Below are 16026 nucleotides of genomic sequence, written 5' to 3' on the forward strand. Positions count from 1 at the left end.
CAGCTAAAATACATCTTTTAAAACAAGTTGTCGGGCTGGAGAGACGGCTCAGCGGTTAGGAGCACTGCTCCAGAGGTGCTGAGTTCAATCCCCAGCAACCACATGGTGGCTCACAACCATCTACAATGAGATCTGGCGCCCTCTTCTGGTGCGCAGGCGTACGTGCAGGCCAGGATACTGTATGTGTAATAAATAAATCTTTCAAACAAACAAAACAAGTTGTCACAAAGAAATACATCTGTCTCCCCTAGCACAATGAAGATGTGAGAACTAAGACTGAGGAGAGAGAGAGAGAGACACTGGTGGACGCTAGCGCCTGCATTCTCTCACCTTCCCTGAGGAGATGCGAGCCAGCACGTGGGTAGCATCGTAGTCCAACTTGGTGAACCCATGTGTTTTATTGAGGTCACATACGGGAATATGTAACGGGTGAGGGGCTGCTTACCAGAGCAGAAATGATACGAGGACAGCTGCATCATCAAAGCTCCGCCCCCCCAGCCCCCCAAAAGCCCCACACCCCACACCCCCGCAGCATGAGTGGCAGCTCAGGAAGCTGGAAGCCTACTGTGCAGCCTGCAGGCAAGTCCTATCGAGGAGACTGTCTTCCCCTGCTGGTTCTGAGCGTCTCTCGGGTCCTTAATGCGAACATACACCTGAGGAGGAGGAGGAGCCTCACGGATCTGTCAGTTTCAGGGACTTCCTGAAACCTTTGCTCACTTCCTGAGTTTACCCGCTTCCTGGAAGGGTGGTGTGTGTGTGTGTGTGCGCGTGCGTGTGTGTGTGTGTGAATTCCCTTTGTCCTAAGGAGCCTCTCTCCAGACCTTGCTTCTGTCCCTGGGAACTCAAGAGTTAACCAGACAGAACAGACACTGTGGAGCTGTCAGTCAAACACTGACACAACAGTGCTTCTGATAGAGACTGAGGAAGGGGGTCTCTGGGTGGGCGCAAATAGGAAGCGCAGGCCAGGGAAGTGGCGACAGTGCTGGGATTTTAAAAATTAAAAGAAAATATTATTTTTTTAAAATTTATTTTTGGGACAGGGTCCTCCTCTTCCCCGGTAATACTGCAGTCAGGACAAATGGCTGTTGTTTCCAGGTGCTAAACTCCAGGGGATATTTGTTACTCTGCAGACGCTGACAGATACACCTCTGGACTCTGGGAAATCTTCCTGGCTTCTTATATTAAATTCTTCCTCCTGTCACCCCCTCCCCTCCCTTCACTTAGGCCAGGGAGTTAGTTCCTTTTGCTCACTGTCCAAAGAGGCTTAAGAATAGAGGGGGGCGGGGCGGTGCACTGTGAAGATGGGGAACAAATAAATGGTCGGCAAACCCGGAGGGAGGAGGTCCCAGAGGAAGCTCAACGCGGGCCAGCCATCCTGCCCAGAGACTGCTTCCCTGAGATCGGATAACGATTTATGCGCTCACAGGTCAACTGCACGTTCCTTAACTCCGTGGGTCAGTTCTGCAGTAAAGAGCAGAAAGGGGTGGGGGTGGGGGGGTGGAGGAGGAATGGAGGGAGGGAAGGAGGGAGGGGGAGAGAGCGGGAGCGCATCACTGTAATGTATTGTTCTGCGACTTCTCCATATTCATATACGAGGGTCCCTTAAACGCCCCCCCCCCCAAGGGTCAAACTCAAGACCCTCAAGGCTTGGCGGCAGGCGAATTTACCCAGAGCCCAAGACTTTGTTTAGCTGTCTTCTCTCTCTCTCTCTCTGCAGGGTCGGTCCCCTCCCTGCCTGGGTTCAGTGGCACCCCTTCCCCCTTCCTGATTTCCCATCCTCGGTATTCAAAATTGATCATCATGTTTGCCTCCCTCACAGGAGGCAGGAGGCACTCGTAGCCCCGCCCCCTCTCTCTTTTTTTTCGAGACAGGGTTTCTCTGTGTAGCCTTGGCTGTCCTGAACTCGCTTTGTAGACCAGGCTGGCCTCGAACTCACAGCGATCCGCCTGCCTCTGCCTCCCGCGTGCTGGGATTACAGGCGTGCGCCACCGCCGCGCCCGGCTATCGTAGCCTCTCTTGTCCCTTTGGGAGCTAACGAGATGAGCGCCTCTCGGCTCACAGTCATTTCTTCCTCATGGGGCATGACAGGTCGGTGGGTTTCTTGTTAGAGTATTAATTATCGCTAGTCCCTGGCTGTGGGACGGGGAAAAACTAACTGATGGCTTGACTTTTCTGTGCCCCATGTGTAGAACCGGGAATAGAACGTGGCTCGGTCCACTGGTGGAGTTGAGTCCAGCTGAGCTCAGCTAGGCTGGGGTGGGACGTCGGTCTGAGGGACCCGTGCGAGGGCCGGAATTACCTTTTTATTTTTTATTTTTGGTTTTTCGAGACAGGGTCTCTCTGTGTAGCCTTGGCTGTCCTGGACTTCCTTTGTAGACCAGGCTGGCCTCGAACTCACAGCGATCCCCCTGCCTCTGCCTCCCGAGTGCTGGGATTAAAGGCGTGCGCCACCACGCCCGGCTTGGCCGGAATTACCTTCAGCGCCAGCACTATGTAGTAGCAGACAGATCCGATCAGTGCTAGGCCTCCCAGGGTGGCCACCACGATGAGGCCTATGGCAGATCCTCCTGAAAGGGCCAGGAAGTCTTCGGGCGCCATGGGATAGACCGCTGTGGGAGCTGCAGCCGTGGGAGCCACGGTGGTTTCTGGGAACCAAAGAGGTACAAGACTGAAGGAGCCAACCGTCCCTCCGAGACACCCCATCCGCTGTCATTGTATCTCGGGTGAGCTTCGCTGGACCGTCTTTCTCCATTTCCCAGAATCCTGCGGGTTCCAGCTGTCCTGTCACTTCTCTACACGGCAAAGGGGGTGGAGCCAACTCCATCACCGCTGGACCTGGGCCGGCCACGTTATTTGCTCCAGCCAATGGAATGACAGTGATTTTGCTCTTAGTCTGAGCCACACAGAGGCCTTGTAACCTGGTGGGGTCTGCTTATATGAGATTGAGAGATGAAGCCGAGGAGTGCCAGCTGTTCCCACGGTTGCTATCCTTCCCAACAGGCTGCAGGTGCTGCCCACCTGCTGAGCCCAACCTACAGCCCAAGCCCAGGACTGTAATCAGGGCAAAATGGCTGTTGTTTCAAGCTTCTAAATTCCCAGGGCAATTTGTTACTCTTGTAACTTAAACGTTTCTAACAGGGTCAGCTTGTAACTCAGGCTCTTCTGCACACTGGGTTCTTTTCTGTTTCCAAATTCATCTATTTCTTTCCTTCCTTCTTCCTCCCCCTGCCCCCCCCCTTCTCCATTTTTTTGCTTGTGTTCTTTTGGAGACAAGGCTTCTCTGTGTAGCCCTTGCTGTCCTGGAAGTCACTCTGTAGACGCAGCGTGTCTCAAACTCACAGAGATCCACCTGCCTCTGCCTCCAGAGTCCTGGGATTAAAGGCCTGCATAACTGCCACCGCTCTCACCTGGCTGGGAAACGTTTTTAAGACACAGGATGCAAGGCAGGCACAGTGACTGCAGCCCATCTGTAATCCCAGCACTCGGGAGGCAGAGGCAGGTGGATTGCTGTGAGTTTGAGGCCAGCCCGGTCTACAAAGTGAGTTCAGGACAGCTAAGGCTAACACAGAGAGACACTGTTTTGAAAAACCAACCGCGCCCCCCCTCCCCCCCAAAAAAAGAACAGCTCCTGGAAGTCTCTGGAACCGCTACATACTTCAGTGCTGACAAAGTTGTCAGACAAGCTCAGTAGAGGTGGCCCTCAGGCAAACTGGAAGGACTCTAGGCAGCCCCAGCATGATAACCTTGATCCTGGCAAGCCTTGCTGGTCTCCCCAATTCCCTCTGCCTTGCCAAAAAACTGTTAGGTTATGTTCCTGAGCCAGCCAGCCACCAGGGTCTATTCCTTATGGGCCACTTCTGATGACCAAGGTCCAGCTATCAAAGTATTGAAGTCCAAGCCATCAAAAGGCCCCTTTGGCTCACCTAATTAACATTCCCAATTAAAATTAAACACCTCCTCCTAACACGGGTCTCCCCTTGTACCTTTCTTTCTTTCTTTCTTTCTTTCTTTCTTTCTTTTTTTCCGCTTTTTCGAGATAAGGTTTCTCTGTGTAGCCTTGGCTGTCCTGGACTCGCTTTGTAGACCAGGCTGGCCTCGAACTCACAGCGATCCGCCTGCCTCTGCCTCCCAAGTGCTGGGATTAAAGGCGTCCGCCACCACCGCCTGGCTTCTTGTACCTTTATAAAACATCATTTTTCTATGTGCCTAGGCGGTCTCCTCTCTATCCAGAGGCAGTCCTTTGTCCCCTTGGGGGGGGGGACAAATACGCCTCCTCCCTTTTCACTCTTCCCTTCCTCTTCTCCCTGGTCCTCTGTTTCCCATTTTCCTCTCTTATTCCCTGCCTTTCGTCCATCTGGGGGCAAATCAGTTTCTTTGGGCTGAGGATTTGGTCTTGGAGTGTGCTGTGCTGAAATCGAGCCCTCAGAAGGGGTATTCCCCACCCCGTGGAGCTGCCCACGGGCTGAGCAGTGCTCCAGGTTCCCCCCCCCTTGCCGCACCCCCTGCCCCCCCACCCCGCTTTGCGAGCTGTCCCTCCTGCTGGGGTGGGCTGGGGTGACCCAGCTGTCTTTGTGTAGTGCCTTGATCCTGTTAGTAACTCCTCATGGAGATTGCTGTAAGTAACCTCCCTGGTTCACCATCTGCTCAGGACCCTCTGTCCTGAGGGCCCAAAGGCCAAGTCTGTTGTATACAAAACGGGCTAATGTGGGCCTGGGGAGATGGCCTGATGGATAACGTGCTTGCTGCGCGATAAGGGCCAGAGTTTGAACCCTCAAGACGCCCACATAAATGTCAGGCAGATGGTCTGCTTCTAATTCCAGCACCTGGGGGGGGGGGGGGGGAAGACAGGGCGGAGACAGGGAGTTCTAGAACAAGCCAGCTAGGTAGACTAGTTGTGTCAGTGACCTCTGGGTTCGGTTAAGAAGGCTTGCATCAATGAATAAGGTGGGGGAGCTATTGAGGAGACCCATTTGTCAGTCCGTTTCTGGCCTTCATATATATAGGGATACACAAGCGGACGGTCGTACATGAGAGAAAAATTAAACAAACAAACAAACAAACAAACAAACAAACCCCAACAGGCTAATAAGCCACAGCCAACACCATGGAAGGAAGGAAAGATGGAAGGACAGTTTGACTATAAAGCTCTGAGTGGCTGTGGGGAAGCCAGCCGCAGACTCATGTGGGTATGGAGTCCCCCCCCCAGGGACACTTACGTCTCAATGACACGGTCACGGGCTCAGAGACCAGCTCTTTGTCTGAGTTCCTGGCGATGCATAGGTACGTGCCCAACTGAGCTGGGGACAGTCGCCGGAGAAAGAGCTTCTCCCCAGTTCCGCATGGCTTCCCATCCAAGGTCCAGCTCAGCACAGGCTCTGGGTTCATGCTCCTCACCCACTGTAGGATCACAGAGTAGTTAAGGTCGCTGGAGATGACGCCCTGAGTAGCCATGGGGAAGGTCACCAGCGGGACCAGGTTGGGGTTGTCTGTGGGGACAGAGAGCAAGGCCCTCAGGTGACCTAGGCATCCAGGTGACATTGGCGTCTCTTCTGTCACCACAGTTGCCACATTCACTCTCCAGACCAGTCATCCATGCATTCTTGTGGTCCAGACCTGCTGGGGCTCAGCAGCTCCTGTGTCCCATTGCCTGTGGGTCATCACAGTGGCGGTAGTCACAGAATTAATTATACTAATAATAACAATACCAGGTTACTGGGTACTTAGTAGACTTAGGCACACTTATTTTAAACTTATTTCTGTTACCTGGTACAACCCAGGCATTGGTTTTCTGTTTGATTGTTTGTTTATTTATTTTGAGTCTCACTATGTAACTCTGGCTGTCCTGAAATGTGCTATGTAGACCAGGCTGGCCTAAAAATGGGCAGAGATATCTGCCTGCCACTGACTCTTGAGTGCTGTGATTAAAAGTATGCACCACCACGACTAACATAACTGAGTTTTTCCTTTTAAGATTTCTTTATTGGGGCTGGAGAGATGGCTCGGAGGTTAAGAGCACTGACTGGTCTTCCAGAGGTCCTGAGTTCAATTCCCAGCAACCACATGGTGGCTCATGACCATCTATAATGAGATCTGGTGCCCTGCTCCGGTGTACAGGCACACGTGTCATCAGAGTTCTGTATACATAGTAAATAAATAATTTAAAAAGATTTCTTTATTACATTTCTTAAAAATGTATTTTTATTTTACATATGTGTGTTCGTGGAGATGTGGGGGATTCATTAAGATGTCAGAGGACAGTCTATAGGAGCTGGTTCTCTCTTTCTGTCATGTAGGTCCTGAGGATTAAACTCAGCTCCTCAGGCTCGGTGACAAGTGCTCTTTACCCACCCAGCCATGTCACTGGGGGATTCTAGGCAGGGGCTCTACCACTGAGCCACGCCCCCAGCCCCTCACTGGGGGATTCTAGGCAGGGGCTCTACCACTGAGCCACACCCCCAGCCCCTCACTGGGGGATTCTAGGCAGGGGCTCTACCACTGAGCCACGCCCCCAGCCCCTCACTGGGAGATTCTAGGCAGGGGCTCTACCACTGAGCCACGCCCCCAGCCCCTCACTGTGGGATTCTAGGCAGGGGCTCTACCACTGAGTCATGCCCCCAGTCCCTCACTGTGGGATTCTAGGCAGGGGCTCTACCACTGAGCCAAGCCCCCAGCGCCTCACTGGGGGATTCTAGGCAGGGGCTCTACCACTGAGCCACGCCCCCAGCCCCTCACTGGGGGATTCTAGGCAGGGGCTCTACCGCTGATCTATGCCCCCAGCCCCTGACTACAACACCTGACTGAAACTAGGTGGTGGTGGCACACGCCTTTAATCCCAGCACTTGGGAGGCAGAGGCAGGAGGATCGCTGCGAGTTCGAGGCTAGCCTGGTCTACAAAGTGAGTCTAGGACAGCCAAGATAACATACAGAAACCCTGTCTCGAAAAACTAAAACAAACAAACAAACAAAAACCCAACAACAACAATAACACCTGACTGAAAACTCTCTAGTCTCAGGTAGTTTGTGACAGCAGGAGAAAATGGTCTCTCACAGGGGTGACTAATGACTGCACTACAGTTGCCCTGTTGGGCCCTGAGGGGTGTGGCTGAGCCTGATTCCTCAGAACTGGGTCCCTCTTCATTGGCCTCACTCACAGTTGCCTTGAATGTGTTCCGTTGGTCTCCCGTGGGGCTTGCTGGCATCCAGAACCTTGGTGTCACTCTCCGAGTCTTGAGCTGATGCATCCCTGATGACCAAGCTGCCTCCAGTCTGTGGCACCTTTTGGCTGATGTGAGGAAGTCCCCGGAGGCCCTTGGAAGAGGTCATGGCTGGTGGCTGGGCTTCAGGCTCTCGGAACCAAGAGGTGCTGAGGACTCCCTTAAGTGCTCTGGTGACAGGCAGGTGGGTGCCAGCTCCTTCCAGTTGGGGCAGCTTGGAGGTGGCCGAGCAGGTGTAGGTGGTGAGCAGGGCACCTTGGAGGAGGCAGGAAGGAAGAGGGGACAGCAAGGGACAAGTGAGACCACAGGTGGCATGAGAAATGCCTCTTGGGCCGGGCGTAGTGGTGCGCGCCTTTAATCCCAGCACTCTTGGGAGCCAGAGGCAGGAGGATTGCTGTGAGCTCAAGGCTAGCCTGGTCTACAAAGTGAGTCCAGGAAAGCCAAGGCTACACAGAGAGACCCTGTCTCGAAAAAACAAAATGAGAGAGAGAGAGAGAGAGAGAGAGAGAGAGAGAGAGAGAGAGAGAGAAAGAAATGACTCTCATGGGGTCTTGTATTTGAACACCTGGCGCTCATCAGGAGATGCTGTTTGGAAGAGGTTATGGAGCCTCTAGGACAGCAGTTCTCAACCTGTGGGTGGTGACCCTCTTGGGGGCGGGGGTCCAACACAGGGGTGACATAACAGATATTCTGCATGTCAGATGTTTACATTATCTTTGCAACAGTAGCAAAAATTACAGTTATGGAGTGGCAACTTTATGGTTGGGGCGGGGGTCACCACAACATGAGGAACTGAAATAAGGGGTCGCAGAGTTAGAAAGGTTGAGAACCACTGATCTAGGACAGAGAGTGTAAAAGTAACTTTTATTTTCCTGGTTCAGTTGTTGTCTGGGAGGCTCACTGTCTCCCAGTGCTAACCTAGGTCTAGTCCTGGAAACTTCTAGCCTCCGTACAACCTAACCTAGGCCTAGAATGTTTTCAGCCTCTGAGACTTACTGCTTAATAAGCTCACCCTTTCTGGTTCTTTCTGAGCTCTGGGCTGCCTGGTTCCACTCAGCTGTTCTGGCTCAAACTCTTCTCCCCACTGACTTGTTCAATCTGGCTTCTCTCTCAGCCCAGAATTGCTCTGCTTGGCGTCAAACTAACTCAGCAATCTGCTCTAATCTTCTGGCTTCTTCTTGTTTTCTGGGCTGTTCTGTCTTCACCTGAGTTCTCTCTCTGCAACCCATCTCTCTATTACTGTCCTGGTAAAACTGCCTCTTAAGTAGCTTCCCTTTCCTCTCTCCTCTCATGGGAGTTGGGCGTGTCCTATTCTGTCAAATCTTCTCTGATTCGTCACCTTTTCTGCCACTCAATTAGACACCACTTCCAAACATGGGTGCTCCCTTTTACCTTCGTTTGGGATTAAAGGCGTATACCACCATGCTGGGACCCAAGCTCTTCTTTACCTGATACTTGCTCTATCCCAGGCTGGCCTTGAACTCAGATCTGCTTGCCTTTGTCGCCTGGATGAAAGGCGTGTTTGTATTCCAGCCGGATCACAAAGACCTAGAAGGTCTTTGGCTGTGATCTCTTGCCAGAGCAGCCGTGTTCTGAATTAACGTTCCTCTACGCCAGAGTCTTGTTGGAGGAAGTGCGTTACTAGGGTTGGGGCTTGAGTCTATGACCTGGCCATACTTCCTCTTCCCCTCCCCCCTCCTTCTCCCCTTCTTTTACGTGATCGAAAATGTGACCCAGCAGCTCCCTGATCCTATGATCTCCCTGCCTGGCTGCTGTCCCTTCTCCACTGGGATGGACGGCATCCCTCATAACTCCCCGTCTTTCCTAAGTTGCTTGTTGGGGCACGTTACCACAGCAACAGAGAGCATTAACATGCCGGGTGTGGTGGTGAGAGCCGGGATCCCAGCACTTGGCAGGTAGAGACAGGAGGGTCAGGAGTTCAAAGGCAACCATATATCAAACTGGGAGCAAGCCTGGGCTACACGAGGCCCCATCTCAAACACAAGTGGGTTGATTCTTTTTGCTGTTATTGTCCTTTTATAGACAGGGCCTCACCGGGTAGCCCAGGCTATCCTGGTTGACCTGGAACTCAACTTGTGGCGATTCTCCTGACTCAGCTCTGTGTGTGTGTGTGTGTGTGTGTGTGTGTGTGTGTGTGTGTAGCGTGCATGCATGTGTGCACGTGCGTGCTGGTGTGAGTGTGCTGGTGCTCATCAAGGCCAAAAGAGCATATTCGATGCCCTAGATCTAGATTGACAGGTGTTAGGTCGCAGGCAGTCCACATATCCAGAAATGATCTCCACTTGGACTGTCGTAGGATTTCTGGTGTTAGATAAAAGCCAGAATGCGTCAGGAACTTGTGACACCAGTTTCCACCTGCCATAAGGAGTCAATTCCCTGACCTCCGGCAGAAGGATACAGAGGTACCTGTGCCATCCATCGAAGTGCATGCTGGGCCCCCAGGCTCCCTCAGCATCACAGTGTACACCTTAGTACACATTTCAAAGCCCCAGGTCAGTCTCCTGGTCCTTCCCTGCGCTAGGGACGCAGCCTCCTTTTCACCTGCTGCGCTCTTTGTTTCCCGTGTTTTCTCTATATTCCCACTGTTCTCTCCTTGGTCCCTCCTATGCTTGTGCTCTCTCACACTCTCTGAGTCTCTCTCTGTCTCTGTCTTTGTCTCTCTGTCTCTGTCTCTCTGTCTCTGTCTCTCTGTCTTGTCTCTGTGTCTGTCTCTCTGTCTCTCTGTAGTTCTGTCTCTGTCTCTTTGTCTTGTCTCTGTCTCTCTGTCTGTCTCTGTCTCTCTGTCTCTGTCTCTATGTCTTGTCTCTGTGTCTGTCTCTCTGTAGTTCTGTCTCTGTCTCTCTGTCTCTGTCTCTCTGTCTCTTTGTCTTGTCTCTGTGTCTGTCTCTCTGTCTCTTTCTGTCTCTCTCTGTCTCTATGTCTTGTCTCTGTGTCTGTCTCTCAGTCTCTGTCTCTCTGTAGTTCTATCTCTCTGTCTCTGTCTCTGTGTCTCTGTCTCTATGTCTCTGTCTCTGTCTCTTTGTCTTGTCTCTGTCTCTCTGTCTTGTCTCTGTGTCTGTCTCTCTGTCTCTTTGTCTCTGTCTCTGTAGTTTTGTCTCTCTGTTTCTTCCTCTCTCTCTCTGTCTCTGTCTGTCTTCCTTTGCTCACCTGTTGTCTCCACTGTTTTCTCCCACTCTCCTGCTTCCTTAGGCCTGGCCATGCTCAGTCCACTTCTTTTTCTCTCTGCTCTCTCTCATATCTACAGTGAAACCCTCACCCACATCATGGAGCAGTCATGTGCCCCCTCACACACAACGGGCAGTTCTGGGGCGCTGTTGTCTCACCTGCCTTTCAGTGACTCAGTGTCAGCAACTTACATCGTCACCCACCGCAGCCGGGTAGGGCACATTTCCACTGTCACCACAGGTTGGGTAGAGATGGGCACCTGTTTTTGGTTTTGTTCTCGTTTTTGGTTTTGTTTTGGTTTTTCAAGACAAGGTTTCTCTTGTAGTCCTGGCTGTCTGTCCTGGACTCACTTTGTAGACCAGGCTGGCCTCGAACTCACAGAGATCCACCTGCCTCTGCCTCCCGAGTGCTGGGATTAAAGGCATGCGCCACCACCGCCTGGCTCAGACACCCGTTTTAAAAGGCTCTGGCCACCCCGGATTGTTCTCTCTGTCTCTTGGTCTCTCTCACACCACCCCCCCCCCCCACTCCGAGATGGCCCTCTGCCCAATAAAATCCTTGTGCTGGATCTGTTGCGTTGCTTGTCCTCTTAGCGTCCTCCCGAGGCACTGCCCCTGCTTCATCCTAATAGCCACACTGGGACCTGAACTCAGGTCCTCTGGAAGAGCAGCCAGTGCTGTGGTAACCATGTGATGACCTGAGTTTGAGTCCCGGGGACCCACAGGAAGGCGGAAGAAGCGAGCGGAGTCTGCATAGCCGTTCTATGACCTCTGCGTGCACGGCGCTCACACGCGCTCGCTAATAATAAAGGCGTGAGCCTCCATGTGGGTATGGGGACCGGAACCTAGGTCCTTTGCGAGGGCAGCCAGTGTTCTTAACTGCTCAGCCGTCTCTTCAGCCTCCACCCCCAACCCTTTGAAAGGCCACGAACAAAATGGATGCCAAGAATCGATATTTCCTACCGAGACCTAACGCAAAAGAGATCCACCACCCTCCCATCCACCCACCCCACCCCTACCCCCATGTCCCCCATGCCCCACTACCCCCTTGGGGCTCAGAGAAGGAAGCCTGGGGGTTGTGGGGAGGTGGCTGAGATGGCACCATCTGAAGCTTTTTTTGGTCAAGATTTGAAATGGGGCTGGGGTGTGAGCCCGGTGAGAGACCTTTGGAAGCCTCCTCCCAGAATTGGGGAGATGAGGGGCCTTAGACTTGTAATGAAGCCCCCCCTCCCCCGCCCCGCCATCGCAGTGGTGGAGATCAGGTGCAGGAAGGACCCAGTGGAAGGTTTGGGTCAGTGCTAGAGGCCAACTCCAGCACTACCAAGGTGGCGGCTCACAGACCACGCCCACCCGGCAGTAGCCAGGGCCTCTAAAGGAACTGAACTCTGGACTCTCAGATTCACAGTCAGGAGCCTTATTAATTGAGCCTCCTAGTTTTCCTGCCGCCGAAACAGCTCCCTAGCTAAAACCTTTTTGTTGTTTAATAGCAGGAAGCCCTAATCCACAAAGCCAGGTGGCTCTTTTAACTCAAGAGTACAGAGTACAAGCTGCCACAGCCATGACAGTTTCCTATTGTAAATAACAGGGAGTTGTAAAAAGGAAAACCGTAGTTCCTTTTAATTTAATGGCTATCAGTGAACAGCATCTTGCTGGAGGCTAGAGACCTAATTAGGAAGGCCGATGAAACACACCCAGACTGCTTATTGTTTACTGAATTTACTAAATTTAGAAGCATGCGAACACACACACACTTTTGGTAGACAAAGCAAGCAGATTTTTTTTTTTTTTGAGACAGGGTTTCTCTGTGTAGCCTTGGCTGTCCTGGACTCACTTTGTAGACCAGGCTGGCCTTGAACTCACAGTGATCCACCTGCCTCTGCCTCCCGAGTGCTGGGATTAAAGGCGTGCGCCACCACTGCCTGGCACAAGCAAGCAGATTTTTTATGAACCTTACAGACACATGCACACATACAATAGATAAAGAAAACAATGTTCTGCCTGCATGTGCTCCTGCAGGCCAGAGGAAGGTATCAGATCTCATTATAGATGGTTGTGAGCCACCATGTGAATGCTGGGAATTGAACTCAGAACCTCAGTGCTCTTAACTGCTAAGCCATCTCTCCAGCGTGTCTTGGGTTTTTATACTAATACAAAGGTTCTCTATGTATGGGGGGAAAAAAATTACCTCATTCAAAATAGATACAATCCCAAGTGCTGGCATATGGCCTTTCTCATCATGGTGTATACCTGAGCCTTATCCTAGGAGTAAATCTAGAAAGAACATATTTCCTTGATTATGCTGTTTCAATCTTTTCCTTCTTGGTATAATTCCCGAGGAGGTTCACAGAGCTCCTAGCCATGTGTGCCATGCTGCGGGAGGGTTTTTAAATGACTTGAATCAAGTCAGAACTCCTGTAAAATCAGCATCAGGCATCCTGAAGTCCTCAGTGTGTTTCAACAGCTCTCTGTCATGAAGGTACATTGAAGGAGAGATAAACCTGGTTTTTAGGATCCCAAGTGTGGGCTCGGAATGGTCTCGTGAGAGAACAGGTGAGGTTAATTTACTAGAAGAGCAACCACCTCGTGCAGGAGCTTGATTGTCATCAGTTAAAAAGATCCCATGAACTGACTTTGGGAGGAGATTATATAAATGAGCCCAGAACTGGAGGCAGGGCTTTTTGGAGACATGGGATAGTTTTGGCTGTTCATCGCTACACTTTGAGACACTTCTAGAGAGAACCGTTCGAGGGAAGGCTTTGGGGCTCCAGCTCCTGCTGAGGTTCCTGGTTTTGGTTACTCTAGGTTTCAACAACAACAACAAAAAATCTTACAGATTGTGCCAAAAAATTTGTTCCCATCCTTACGGTTTTGTTATCGTGTCCATTAATCCTTATTTCGTATTGTTTTGGTTACTCGGGTTATAAAGTGACATATGCTCGGTCATTAAGTTGTTAATAAAATATACTGGTTAAGAAAATTGAGCCTACAGTACATCTTTAGCACAATCTGCAGGAAATCTGCCCCTACAGGGTGAAGCTATAGGCAGTGAGGGTCTCTGCCAAGCCAGCCATAAGAGACAAGCCTGGAAAGGCAGTCCAGCAACAGTAACCAGTCCTAAGGTAAAACCCCCTGCTCGGCCTAAACCAGGGACACACCCATTGGTCAGCTTGGCAAAAAGGAGTGGGTTGCCTCCAGGAAGCTCAGTTGCTTCCTCCTTCCTGCAAATGCTCCCAGCAGGTCAGGCACAGCAGAAGGAAGGGCTCTTCTTCCGATCTTGGCGGGACAGGCTTGGGGGGGTGGGGGGAGGTGTGGGGGTGGGGGAGAGATGGTGCTGAACATCCAGGGAGGTTCCAGGGAGGCCCTACCCAGAAAGATCCACAGACGCACACACTCTTCCCCCCCCCCCCCCCATAACTACAGCACTCAGGTTCAAGTGCGCCGGGCCTGTTTTTCTCTTCTTCCCTCTGCTCACACCCAGAGGGGCTCAGCGGCAGCTCTGAAGGGGGAGAAGGAAGTCAGAAAGTGGGGTGGGGGTGGGGGTGGGGTGTCTCCATCTCCTTTTCAGAGCAAGCCCTGACTTGGGGACCAGGAAAGCTTTAATTTGGTTGAACTTGGAGGCTTTATTTATTCTTATTTAAGTTTTGCTGGTTTCTGAGACAAGAGTCTTACCATGTAGCCCTGGCTGGCCTAGAACTTGCCATCTGGACCAGGCTGGCTTTCAGAAGATTTCTGTGGGCCCCCTGCCTTTGCCTGTTGGGGTTGCAGGTGTGAGTGACCCCGCCCCACCCCAGGGCTTTAAAGTGGACAGAACTAGAACGTTTTATTGTTTCCTTTTGAGACCTGGCTATTTCAGAAGCCCAACTGAATCCTAACTTGTGATCCTCCTGCCTCAACCTTCCAAGGGCTGGCATCACAGGTTTGGGCCACAACACCTGGTTCAGAACTTCTTTTTCTTTTCTTTTCTTTTCTTCTTCCTTCCTTCCTTTCTTTCCCAGACAGGGTTTCTCCATGTAGCTTTGACTGTCCTGGACTCAACTTTGTAGTCCAGGCTGGCCTCAAACTCACAGCGATCTGCCTGCGACTGCCTTCCCGAGTGCTGGGATTAAAGACGTGTGTGCCACCACGCCCAGGCTGGCTCAGAACTCTTGACCAGGAGGAGAATGCAGTTCCTTTGTTAGGAGAGGCCCTCTCTGTGACCTCTGTCATCCGGACCACTGCACTTCAAAGCTTCATCCTCATCTCCAAGATGTATGACCTGGGGAAGCTATGCACCCCTCTGGGCTGTGGGGTTCACCCCTTCTCCCCCATCATCATCATCATCATCCGCCCCCAGCCCCCCTGGGACTGAGGACCAGCAGGTCTGGGAGGTAACTGTCACTGTCTCAAAAGCATGTAGGTCTGACTGGTAGGTCATTTGGTCCCGGCAACCACACACTATGATGACCGAAACTCTCCTGGTATGATTATTTGTGTGACAGGATACGTCAGAAAACACTGTGTGAGTCAGTTCCCTCCTCCACCTTTACATGGGTTTGGGGGGATCAAACTCAGGTGTCAGGCTTTCATGGCCATTGAGCTATCTCACTGCCCAGCCCCAAACTTTTTTTTTTTTCTTTTTGGGTCAAGTTTTCTTGTAGCCCAGGCTGGGCTTGAACTCACAATGACTTGAACTCCTGAGCCTCCTGCCCCCTCCCTAATGCTGGGATTACTGTGTGTACCACCACACCTGGTTTATCTGGTCTCAGTGATGGAATCCAGGCTCTCATGCAAGCTAGTTTGAGCACTAGACCAACTGAGACCTGCGCTTAGCACCTAGTAGATGAGTATCATTTGTTAGTTTGTTTGAGACAAGGTCTTGCTACATAGTTGTTACAAGTGTGGCCCTCACTAAGTAGCATAGGTTGACCTCAAATTCAGAGCAATCTGTAGCGGGTCTTTGCTACTTTGTGGATTCCTCCTCCTCCTCCTCCTCCTCTTCCTCCTCCTCCTCCTCCTCCTCCTCCTTCTTCTGTCCCTCCTCCTCCCTTTGGTTTTTCTTTTCTTTTCTTTTTTTTTTTTGGTTTTTCAAGACAAGGTTTCCCTGTGTAGCCTTGGCTGTCCTAGACTCACTTTGTAGACCAGACTGGCCTCAAACTCAGCGATCTGCTTGCCTCTGCCTCCTTGAGTGCTGGGATTAAAGGCGTGTGCCACCATTCCCAGGAGAGAGAGAGAGAGAGAGAGAGAGAGAGAGAGAGAGAGAGAGAGAGAGAGAGAGAGAGAACCCTGAATCTGATTTCTTTCTTTTTGTTTCTTCTTTGAGCAGAACTACTAAGAAATCACAACCAAGCACCAACCCTGCCAATGGGATTCTAGCATTGATATGTACTCTGAAAGGTCCTAGAATTCCAAACATCACACAATCGCAGAAACCATCTGCAGGTGGCAAAAACACTCCTCTGCTAGAGCATGAGGCAAATCATAGTCAGCTGCTGCGGACAGTCCAAAGCAGCCCTATATCCCCACACCTGAGATTAAAACAAACATATTCTTATCATATTTCTGTGTTTTTGTTTTTGTTTTTTTTTGGTTGTTGTTATTTGAGACAGGGTTTCTCTGTGTTAGCCTTGGCTGTCCTGGACTTGCTTTGT

At 51.4% G+C, this 16026-nt stretch overlaps 1 protein-coding gene across 1 annotated transcript in view; it reads right to left on the reverse strand.

Annotated features, from left to right (window-relative positions):
- Window positions 1-1006: 1006 nt before the first annotated feature.
- IGSF23 (immunoglobulin superfamily member 23) overlaps window positions 1007-16026 on the reverse strand; it is a 16159-nt gene continuing 1139 nt past the window's right edge. The window contains exons 2-5 of the mRNA XM_084771444.1: window positions 7152-7469; window positions 5217-5486; window positions 2476-2645; window positions 1007-1461 (exon numbers count right to left, since the gene is read on the reverse strand). Of these exons, the coding sequence (XP_084627570.1) occupies window positions 1456-1461; window positions 2476-2645; window positions 5217-5486; window positions 7152-7469 (764 nt within the window). The 3' untranslated portion in view covers window positions 1007-1455. The remainder of the gene's footprint in view (window positions 1462-2475; window positions 2646-5216; window positions 5487-7151; window positions 7470-16026) is intronic.

Source organism: Acomys minous, assembly GCF_964271855.1.
Source record: "Acomys minous genome assembly, chromosome: 20".
Classification (NCBI taxonomy): domain Eukaryota; kingdom Metazoa; phylum Chordata; class Mammalia; order Rodentia; family Muridae; genus Acomys; species Acomys minous.